The sequence below is a fragment of the Suricata suricatta genome, chromosome 2 (assembly GCF_006229205.1).
Source record: "Suricata suricatta isolate VVHF042 chromosome 2, meerkat_22Aug2017_6uvM2_HiC, whole genome shotgun sequence".
Classification (NCBI taxonomy): Eukaryota; Metazoa; Chordata; class Mammalia; order Carnivora; family Herpestidae; genus Suricata; species Suricata suricatta.
Genome location: NC_043701.1, coordinates 53915284 through 53927161, shown reverse-complemented (window position 1 = coordinate 53927161; position 11878 = coordinate 53915284). Strand labels below are relative to the sequence as shown.

Below are 11878 nucleotides of genomic sequence, written 5' to 3'. Positions count from 1 at the left end.
TAGAAAAGATAAAAGAAGAAGGCTCACTTCACTGTTTCAAGAAAAGAAAGGAGTATGCACTCTGGAAAATTGAATTTAACTCCTGGAAACTGGAGTCAAAGAAACCCAGTTTCTATTAAGTTGTCAGGTCTCATTTGCTCAAGCAAATGGGACTAGATGTGGGTGTTGGGGACCCCGGGTTATAGAGCTCCCCAGTCTCCCCAGTCTGTTCTCCCCACACTCCAGTCCATGGACTGTTCCCTTTCTTCAGGGAGCGCTAGCCTGGAGCCTACCCCACTTCTCCTGCACCGTGCTTAGGTCCTGGGAGTCTAAGGATTTCTGGCCAAGTGGTCCCAGGCTGGAGGCTTGGTCAGTATCTTCACCTGTGCTGACTTCATGCCAAAGAGTGGCCCAGGGGTGGCCTACATGGTGGGGGACTGAGCCACAGGTAAGAACACAGTGGGAGGCACCACGGGTACACCTGTTCTCTTGCTACAGATGTACATGTGTTGGATTTAGGACAAGGAATGCACTTTGCTTGGGCTCAGAAAGGTTTGCTTTCAAGAATGGGGTAAAATATATTTTTCTTTCCTTTAGACCCTAGCATCCAGTTTTTTAGCTCAGTGTCCCAAGCAAGGAGAGAGATTCAAGGCAGAACTTGTAGAAGCATTTCAGAGTGTGGACTTGGCTGTTGTGTCCACGCTCTATATCTCTCAGGGCCCTCGGTGTGACTAATGGGGAGCAGAGTGAGAGGCTCCTTCAAGGTACTAATTACAAATGTGCCCATAGACTCTTTATCATATTTTGTTTACGATTTTTGAAACTAGGGTGGAAATCAGATCTGTTCTTAGGGCTTCTCTACCCACATTTTTAGATGTCCTTTCTGGGTATAGAGGAAATACATTGAGAGAAACAAAGTCTAGAGACTTTGCCTCAGGAGAGCTTGCCCAAGTCCCGAGCAAAGGGGAAACCCAAAGAAAAAGAATCCTGTCCTCCTTTTCAGACCCTCCAGTTCTTGGGAAAATTTTTCTCTCCCCAGGTAGTTATAATTACTTTCACAAGATTATTGGCTCAAAGCAAAATCTCTTCAAGCTGAAACTCCATCTGCCTTGAGGTTCAGCTGGAATTATGGGAGGCAGGATGGTGCGGGGTGGTGGAGACTATGGTGCCAGTGAGTGTGCCCCAAAGCAAGGGCACTCCTCTGGGGTCATAAGCCATGGTCTTCCCTTGGGCATGACATTCCAGGCTCTAGGTGGCCAGTGCCCCATAATGCTCTCCATGTCTGCCTCCTTTGCTGAGATTTGCCTTTCTCTATATGGGGCTAAAGCCCCTAATCGAAGGCTTTGAGCTCTCAGAGGCTTAATTTTTCCCAAGATGCCTGACAATACCAGCATGTGGAAGTTCAGGAGGCCAGAAAGCCAGGGAAGGCTGGGTCCACCATGGAGCACTGGAAAGTTCCCGATTTGCTTCTTTTTCACAGACCTAGTTATCCTGGAGTCCTGCTTCCACATGAATTGCAATGTACTCTCAGCCCTGTTTGTACGTAGGCGACCGATGATCTTCAGAATGAACAACACGAAAACAAAGCTGCAACTTTCCTGGAAATGATGAGAGTCAGCCCTGCAGGGATCGGTGGTGGTCGTGAGCCAGCCGAGCCCCACTTCCTGCTCTCTGTTCTCCTGAGGAACAGAAACAAGGCGGAGCATTGTGTGGGGACCAGCTGGTCCAGGAGAAAGTAGTGGCCGAGGGAGTTGGGGCTTTATTCCCTGGGGCCAGAGAGCTGGAAGTCAAAGAAACCTAAAGCCCTGTGGAAGATTCCAGGCCAGCGGAGTGGATTCCAGGTGCTAGTTCCGCGGTCTAAAGCCAACTTAAAACTGTACTCCCCCCACTTCCTGCCCTGTGCCCTCCACCTCCCAGCTGGTCAGCTGCTGGTCCTCAGTTTTCGGAAGCTGACCTCTCCTCCCTGTTGCTGCCACCTGGTTTATCACCAAGGTGGCTTTTCTTCAGTTGTTGAGATGGGTTTACACTCCCAGACTCTCACTTGTGGTCAGTACACATGAGAACACTGCTTATTCCGTTATGTGCTCAAGTACTTAGCTGGAGAACTGGGTTCTTACAGAACTTTTACCTCAATCTTGGCAGAACAATTTCCTTAAGTGCTAGGGGTTACTTTCCTGGCTCACAGGAAGCTTAGAATGTAAGTGTTTCAGCCGCACAGAGTTCTCATGGACTGAGAAAGCCCTTAGAGGTAGGGGAGGTGGATGGCAAGGTGTAAGCCATGCAGCCCGGGGTGGGGGGGTGTGCCCTCACACAAGGGTGTGCTTTGTTCATTCCTCAGGCTTCTAGCGTTTGTGATTTAGCAGAATCACAACAAAACTTGTTTGCTTTGGTGCCTGCCATAGAAAAATCTCATCCATCAAGGAATTCCCTCTTGGGAAAATGGGTGCTGGGTACTGAGGAGGGCACTTGTTGGGATGAGCACTGGGTTTTGTATGGAAGCCAGTCTGACAATAAATTATATTCATAAAATTAAAAAAATAAAAATAAAATAAAGGAATTCCCCTCTTGGCTCCATGTTTCTCCACAATGAAGGAAATCAGGAGAAGGGAGGTCCTAGGAGCAGGTGCGAAGATGCTGCAGACCCCGGTCAGAATGCACACTGCTGGCACACAGCATGGCACTGAGGAGTCCCAGTCACACACAGGGAGCCTCCAAACATTAAAAAGTTTCCAGGCCATTTGGGTGTGGACAAGAGAGCTTTGGAGTCCAGAGTGGGGCCAGGGAGGCTATGGGAATCCTCTGTACTTTCTGCTCAACTGTTCAGTGGTTGAAGTTAAGACCGCTCTAAAAATAGAATTTATTAATTAATTTAAAAAAGTTATCAGGAAAGAATATCTACAGTAGGTCAGATATGATTAATAACTACTGCCAACACTGCATTGTTAACAAAGGATACAATATTATTACTTATAAGTAAAGAACAATGAATAATATACATCTAATTTTTTAATACTCAATATACAATCAACATGTTCTGATCAACAGTGTAAACCATGTGAAAGAGAATCTTGCTTTTCATTTGTACACATATTGCTTTCATCACAGCAAAACTTACATTGTTAAGACGTACCGTACGTACATAGAAGCTATAAAGCTATTGCTTGCTTGTTTCAGAAATGAAGGTATTGCTCTCTGTTGTGAACTCGACATGGTCACCCAACAGATCTATAGGATCTCTTCATTTCCAAGAGATGGTGTTACAGTATAAGATTATTTTGTAACCAAATCATGTCAAAAGGGTTTAAAAATAACAATAATTAAGTGCACCTAAGAAAAAATATTTATGCTTTCCTTTGAAGTTTTATATGCAAGGCGATAGGATGGGGGTGCATGGTACGAACTTCTGTGGGCTATTGAGACAGGACAGACCTGTGACCTTGGAGGCCAATTTTAACCATGGAAGAGAAAACAATCCTAATTGCTTCAGGTTTTTTTTTTCCAGCTGCAATGTATGAAAAATATATAAAAGTGTTTCTTAAAGCAAGAATCCTTTTCTTGGACTCTTGTTTTTGTAAAAGCCATCTAACTACTTACACATAATGTCTCTCTTTTATAATGTAACTGATATGTTAATGTTTTCTTTCTCCCTGGGAAATAAAGGTTGTGGATGGATGCCATGTTGGTTGGACCAGCAGCAAGAGTGCTCCCTATCTTTATTATACCACCAGTCCACCTTTAATAGAGGAAATGGAAAAAGGTGTCTGTTCCATATTTCCTTCCCTTTTCATCAATTGGTTAAACCCTCTCCCTTCTAGTGCTTGGGCAGCTTGTCATGGAACCTCCATTCATCCATGGTCCTGCCCGCCAGCAACGGGCAATGAGGTCCTTGAAGCATCGAGTTGTCCAGTCACCTAGATTGGTGGTTCTCAACCTTGGCTGTCCATCAGAATGACCCTTAAGAGCTTTCAAAAGCACAGATGCCTTGGTTTCACCCATAAAGATTTGTATTGAATTGGTCTGAGGTGGGGCTGGACCTCACTAGTTCCAAAAGCTCTCCAAGGGATTTCACTGTGCAGCCAGGGGCTGAAAACACTTTTTTTCTGGGATGGGCAGGTGGGGTCATTAGAAGGATTGGGAAACATGGACTTCATTAATGTACTGAGTAACCAAAACATGCTGTACATTATTAGGGCTCTGCAGATATGTCTAGTCTATTGGTAAATGCATATCAATTGTAAATATAAAAATAGAATAATTTGTATCAAAGTCAGATTAGTATATATAAGCCAACAAAGTGCTATATTATTATTATTTTTTTTTTCTTACACAGACAGGATCATGCTGGCAGTTGAGTAGGGTGTAGCTTGCAGTTGGATCTGTGTTAGCAATAACAAAGTCATTCTTTTCCTCTAACATTGACAGAGCCTGCTTTAGAAGAAGGCTAAGCCATATATGGTTTTTACCTTTTCTCATTTTATAAATATAAAAAGCATGATTCCTCTTTATCAGGACAATGACCTAACTTAGCTCTGCAATGAGGCTGTGCCTTTTTATAAGAAACTATTCCCTTGGTTAAATTAAATCCCTTCAAACAAAGATTTCAGTTTCTAATTTTGATTCTGTTTCAGTCTTTCTAAGCTGTAGTAGAAAAATGAGTTTTTCTAAAAACATACCTTATATAAAGTTCAGTGCTACATGAGAGGCTAATAGTCCTCAAAAAAGTTACAAAAATAGATGAACATTTACAAACTCTATCTGAAGGTGTCTTTCATAGTACAAAAATGTATGCCCCCGATACGACAGATGTGGCTGGTAATAGAGGCAGGGATTTCTTTTCAGAGGTTTTACAGCCCGTGGGCAAGGAAATACAAACAGATCATTATGTTGTAATAAAAACATTCACTTATCAAGAGAAAGAAATGCAAAGTAGACATTGAGGGCAATTCCACCAGCTGTCACTTGGAGCGAGCACCAAGCACCTTGTTCAATGCAGAAGAGGTTGATTTTTCTAACTTCTTAGAAGACGCAAACTGTTCCAGGGCTTTACTGAAGCTCCAATTTGGGTGTTTGCCACTTTCAGGGTAAGCTGCTATTGACAAAGAATTAGAGGCTTTGGAATGGTCACTGGCGGCCAAGTCTCAGGAACATTAAGGACTCAACCACCTCCTTTTACCTGACTCAGGCTTTTCTATTCTGCCCTGACTTGGTGGCACGGTATAGAGTACTGCAGGTCACCTTAGAGATGAGGGTTTCAACTCTGCTTGCCTATTAGGATCACATGGGGAGCCCCCGAGAGTCCACTTATATTGGTCTGTGCGGACCCTGCCCCTTCTTTTTAAGCTCACCAGGTGCTTCTGGTTGGCAGCAAGGGTGAGATCTGCAGGTCACCATAACCCAACAGCTTCATTCCTGCTTGCGTAACCCAAGGCCTGGCAAGTGTGCAACGGGCCAGCAGGATGCCTCCAGCCAAGGGATGGGTCTCCCCATACGCCTTTCCTTTATGCCAGTGGTTCCCAAATCTTTGGTGCTCATCAGAATAACCTGGGGAAGCTCTGAAAAGCCCATGGGCCCAGGTTACACCTGAGCCAAATTAAGTCGGAATCTTTCAGGCCCAGATGAAGCACTTTCAACAAATACCTAAATCTTGTTCTCAACTGGGATGCAATTTGGTGCCTCCACAGCACTGCTGGTTACAAAACGAGTGACAACCGTGTCTCAGCAAATCTAGAATTTGGAAGATTCATCTTTTATACTTTGGGAGGTGATGGAACATTTTTCATAGAGCATTGACTGCAGGGACTCCTTAAAGTGTATAGGAGATGTGTGAGGACACTGGTCCAGGGTAAGTGCTTCCAACGGTTCCTTTTCCCTAAACTGTTTCCAAAAGCCAGATCTGAGGTGGGGCCAGGGGAACGTTTCCAGGAACTGACTGAGGAAGGAACAGGCTCTCTCTAGGGTCTTCAAACCCAGTGTCATTAAGGAGGACTGAAGAGACAGTGTAGAAGTTTTGAACTCTGGCCAATCAGGGCATGAAACGGAAATACTGGTGCTGTGGGGAGCCCTCTCCTCATCTGCCTACAGTGATGAAGGGGGCCCTGACTCAGGCTCTGCATTCCCAGGCTCTGAAGCATCTAGAAGCCCCCTCTGCACCGCCCTGACTAGCCACAGTGAGGACATTCTGGGAAATGCAGTTCTACAATGAAGAGAATTTAGCAACTAGATTTGATGCAGGAAAACTGAAATACAAAAAAGAAAAAGCTTGAATAGTTTTTGCTGTTTTATTATGTTATACTAAAATACTGCAAATTACAAAAATACTAGGATTTAACTGCTACTGTTGAACTGACACATTCAGTTGCTCCTCTCATCAGTCACTTGCTTCTGGACAAGTAAGTGGTAACAAAATGCGTATCATTCCGTTTCCCGGGGCTGAACAAACTTCTGACTAAAATATTTATTTCTGGGGTGGATAAATAACGAAAGTGGTTTACTGACACTGGCATAGAATTTTAGATTCTTAGAACGATGTTTAATCTTTTCACTAATCATTTTCAAATGCCCAGAAGGACCCATGTGTAGGGCACTTGGGGAAAGCTACTGGCTAGTTGCCAGGCTTAAAGGGACAGCTTGTAAAGGCGACCTAATGCAGCCTTTTCCCCCACTTCATTAGTGGTTCCTCTGACAGATGCTTTCTTGGTCAAGTTTTCCTCTGATGGGAACACGCTTCCCATTTCCCCTATGGCTAAGACCCTGGTCATGTTTTGGCCCAACTCCACCACTCCCTCCCCAAGGAGGCTTCCAGGTCTCCCCAGGCAGGATCCACCCACTATTCCCTGTTCTGTGCGGTCCATGCTCGGCTGACCTGTCTTGCCTAGCATCCACTGTGTTGCTTTAAGGTTGGCATGTATGAGTCAATTCCCTGTGCTACATTGTGACTTTCTTGGAACCACCAATTATGCTTCATTTATTTTTATATCTTGAGTGCTTATGCTGGGCTAGGATAGTTGCTTCAGAGCATTGAGTACCATTGGGACAAGGTCAATATTTTGGTAACAAAGCTATACAGCCCTGACCTGAGAATCAATAATTTAACAGCAGAAGGACAAGTGTGTGTGTGTGTGTGTGTGTGTGTGTGTGTGTGGCTGAACACATCCGTAGGCTGTATTACTGTCTGCAACATTCTTCCCTCGATAATCTGGATGTTGACTAAGAGTGTTTAAAACACAGTCCACCAAGCACTGCCATGAACTGATCAGACTGCCGGGACACAGGTTGAAAAAACATGTCATGCCCTAAATTAGCTGCATCTTCCAATAACAGGGAGATCGTCTTAAGAGGGAATTTTCTTTTTCTAAAATACCCGTAGATGTTGTTAAGGCATTATCAACAATTTCAAACTCTGATTTCATCTTTACCGCTTTCATTCCCCTGTATATAATGTTGCCTTTATTTCCCCCTGTAAAACGCACCCCCGGTGGGGAGGGCTATAGAACGTTCCTGCACAGGGGCCCCAAAGCCTGGGTCCCTTCATTCCTGGAAGAGTGAGGAGGGACTTTGGGGGCAGCTCACCAGAGATGAAAAAAGTACCCTTTGAGCAAAAATCTTCTAAAGTGACCTAAAAAGAAACTGATCTCCCATAAGAAGCCTAATCTGATAGTGGGGGGTGGAGGTGGGAGGCTGATTGATCATGTTTTAGGAGTGGCTTTACCTCGGCAGTGTCCTGATATACGCCCACTCCTTGACCCCTAAGGGACTTGATGTATTTCCTCTGAGACTCAAGTTTGAGAGTCACGTTCTTACGTGAACTTTTGCATTACTGTTCCACCTTGATTGAAGGCTACTGGTCTCAGTAGGAGCTGATGCTGGATGTGGTTTGTTGTACCGTCTCCTCTTACTGACAGGGAAGGCATACTGAGTTTCAGTGGAATGGAAAATAAACAAGTTCATCTAATACTTCTAACTAGAAAACACCCATGGAGAGTAAGTACCGTGAGGAAACTTGTATAAAAAGAAGTCTGAAGAAGAGTCCTCCCCTCTCCGTTTCTTCTCCCTTCAGGAAGGGTTCAAAGTGGCTTTATCCTCTCGTACCTGCAGTGATGTGATACAGTACCAGTAAGTCCTCCTCAGGACATAGAGCACTTCTAGTTTTGTTAATTGTCTTGCAATGGAAGAATCGTGAAGCAGAGTCAGTGGAATCAAATGTTAGCTGGAAGACGCTGACTCTGGCTTCTTGGTCACAGTTGGGCCTGGATCAACTCAGTGCAGCAAGTGCCATGAGCAAGCTTCCTCCTCACGGAAAAGCCCATTAACAATATAATCAACAACGACAATTAAAAACCCCAAGGGCCCCCAAGCAATAAAACTCCTTATACAGGTTTTTTCCTCAGATGTACCTCACTGCAAGGTGAACTTCTGCCCAAACAGACAATACTCTTGCTCGATGCCTTTTAGAGGAGGCCTCTGAGTTTGAGGACAAAGGAATGTCCCAGAAACTTCCCCAAAGTACATCCAAGTCAGGGGCACCTCCTGGGCCAAAGATGGGTGCATCGGAGCAAATATGGCTGACCCAGTCCGTGGGTCCAAGAGTTAACATGGGCATGATTATCAGCACTGGAGTAGCTGCCGTGGCTTGACCCAGGGGCTGAAACATCGGAGACTGTTATGGCCGATGCTGTCCTCCAAGGTCATGCTCCAATAAATTCACTGCTGGGGGGTGCTACCCTCAGGTAGTCTGCATTTTCAGCTGCAGGACCCTTAAAGAGGCCATTTGACTTGGCTTCCTTGGGAAAGAAGTCCTGTTGGTAGTCAGGGTTGTCCAGGCTAATCTGGTGGCTGCCTTTCCGGGCCCAGAGGGCGGGGCCGTCCAGCACACTGTTGACGCAGGTTGGGTTGGTGTTGAGATACTCCGGGTTGCCCACTGCATTGCTGTGGGGATTTTGGTAGTGAGGGTCTCTGCCAGGAGCTGGATTTAGAGGCTGATTGTGATACACGGGGTTCTGGACAGAACCTGCAGGCCTCTTGGGAACAGACTGATTTATGTATTCTGCAATGGAAAAGAAATCAGAGGTGAAGTAATCAGCAAAGCATCATCCCAAGCAGGATTCTGCTGGACAATCTGAACCCTGTCAACATTTCTCCCCGAGGCCACCGAGCGTGGGGACAGCTGCAGGGATGACTCTTCGGTTGTTGCTGCAAAATAAATGATGTTCCTTTCTGTATTTCTCAAAGCAGTGGGCACATTTGTCTCTTGCCAATTTAAAGTTTGCAAAAAAATGGCTGGCCTTGAGGCATATATGTGTACACAGGTATGGAACATCTGGGGATAAAGCTCAAATTTGGAAAATACATGGTTTGGGTGCCTGTGTTGCTCAGTCGGTTAAGCGTCCAACTTTGGCTCAGACCATGATCTCATGGTTCGTGAATTCGAGCCCCGCATCAGGCTCTGTGCTGACAGCTTGGAGCCTGGATCCTGCTTCAGAATCTGTGTCACCCTGTCTCTCTCTGTCCCTCCCCCGCTCATGCTCGGTCTCTCTCTGTCTCAAAAATAAATAAACATTAAAAAAATTTTAGAAAATACACTTCATAGGCCACAAATGGAGCCAGGATCGAAACTGTAACGTGTGTTCACATACTCACTGACACACACAATCATACACTCGCACACATACATCTTCAATGCTTGCTTCAAATTCTAGGATGTCTTCCAATTGATTCTAAAAGCATATCTCCAACCTGGACGTGACTTGAGCTCAACACAAAGACCTGCATGCGTGCTCAGTCAGTTTATATTTCTCTCCCTCTCACTCATGGTGTCTGGGAATTTGCCAGAGTCTACACCCTGGTAGCCTGAAGGAAGCATGCACTCCCGGCACCAGGGGATGGGAGCTGGCCCTGCTCCCTGGGAAGCCGCACGACTCTTTCCAGGGTAAGCCACTCACCAGGCGCCGGGAGGAAAGTGTCATCCAGGTTGTCCTCAATCAAGGTGCCAGTGGGGTCTGAGCTGTACCGCTGCAAAAAGCTGTCTTCCTTGAGGGGGCAGCTCTGAGAGGAGGAAATAAGGCAAGGTTACTAGTCGGTGCTGCTCAGACTTCAGTGTGTATAAAAATCACCTGAGATTTTGTAAAATGCAGATTCTGACTCAGCAGGTTCTAAGGAGGGCCTGCCACTCTGCATTTCCAGCAAGCCCCCAGGTGATGCCAGTGCTGCTGGCCCACATACCACACAGCGAGTGGCAACGACAGAAATGCTCCGTGAACTGTTCTCTTCAGTGTAGTCGCCAGTTTAAATTGAAGTAGGCACATGTGGCTATGGCTTCTCTCTTGGTAGGTATAGGTCTGGATCAAGGCTTTCTATGATCGAGCACCAGCATCACCTGCTGGCTCAAACAGAGACGGCTGGGCTCTGCCCCCAGCACTCCTACTCCAGTAGGTCTGGGCCAATGGCTTGACAGTTTGCATTTCTCACAAACTGCTCAGTGATTCTACTGCTCCAAGTCCACCAACCACACACTGAACGGCACTGCTGTAAGTCATAGCTATTATTGACCTCAGGGTAGTGGTCAGAGAAACCACCCAAGGAAGAAGGAAGGAGATAAAGGAGGGAAAAATCAAGATTAGTTGGGTGAAGATGGGCATTTTCTATGTCCAAGAGAGCCATGATCCAAAGCTGTGATTTAGTCCTGGTTTTTTTAGGTGTTCATACATACCCCGTTTCGATCGATGCAAGTCACGGTGGAATTGTTGCTGGTGGCACTCTGAAAAAGTTAAACAAAAAAAAAGATCAACAAAAAAAAGATCAACAAAAAGTTGTTTAGCATACACTTGCATATTCTCTGCCATTTTCACTGAATGGTGGGTCTCTTGGAGGGGATATACTTAAAGGTGCTTAATTTTGTCTTGACCCATTAGCTTTAGAAAACTAGGCTTTGTTCTGATTTAATTCTAGTCTTAATAGACCCCAAAAGGTTGTTATTCAGTAGTGGCAACACAATAAAATAATTAATACACTTAACAGGTTCATTCTGACTTTGGCTTGACCATTTGGTTAAAATTTACTTCTTTGTCTCTATGTACATTCCACTAGATGGACATCATTTTCTCTCTACATGTCATTCAAACCAGTGGACACAGCTTGAAAGCGAGTAACATTTCCTACCAGAGAACTCAGGAGGGGGGTCCGGGATGTGGAGGGGCTGTGGAAGAAGCCCTGCTGAGGGATGAGGTACTCATCAGCATCTACGACATCCTCCATGTCCTCCTCGTCCATCAGGGCGCGGTAAAAATTGGAGTCCGTAGGGCTTGGCAGGTGCATTCTCTCATCTCCCTGGTGCAGAGATTTTGAGACAGTTAGCAAGGCCCAGAGAGATGCTAGTCTGCTTCCTGCCCAGAGGAGTAGGGCTCTGTGGTTACAAACAGTGATGCCTATGAAGGACCTGAATGTGAGACAGGAAACCATCAAAACCCTCGAGGAGAAAGTAGGGAAAAACCTCCTAGACCTCCACCGCAGCAATCTCCTACTCGACACATCCCCAAAGGCAAGGGAATTGAAAGCAAAACTGAACTCTTGGGACTTCATCAAGATAAAAAGCTTCTGCAAGGCAAAGGAAACAACCAAGAAAACTAATAGGCAACCAGTGGAATGGGAAAAGATAGTTGCAAATGACATATCAGATAAAGGGCTAGTATCTAAAATCTACAAGGAACTCACCAAACTTCACACCCACAAAACAAATAACCCAGTGAAGAAATGGGAAGAAGACATGAACAGACACTTCTCCAAAGAGGACATCCAGATGGCCTACAGGCACATGAAACGATGCTCAACATCACTCATCATCAGGGAAACACAAATCAAAACCACACTGAGATACCACCTCACACCAGTCAGAGTGGCTAAAATG

The 11878-nt window shown here is 45.4% G+C and overlaps 1 protein-coding gene across 1 annotated transcript in view; it reads right to left on the bottom strand.

Moving 5' to 3' along the window:
- Positions 1–2818: 2818 nt before the first annotated feature.
- EGFR (epidermal growth factor receptor) overlaps positions 2819–11878 on the bottom strand; it is a 69332-nt gene continuing 60272 nt past the window's right edge. Inside the window, exons 24-27 of the mRNA XM_029926374.1 lie at positions 11134–11301; positions 10685–10732; positions 9918–10020; positions 2819–9022 (exon numbers count right to left, since the gene is read on the bottom strand). Coding sequence (XP_029782234.1) covers positions 8664–9022; positions 9918–10020; positions 10685–10732; positions 11134–11301 — 678 coding nt within the window. The 3' untranslated portion in view covers positions 2819–8663. The remainder of the gene's footprint in view (positions 9023–9917; positions 10021–10684; positions 10733–11133; positions 11302–11878) is intronic.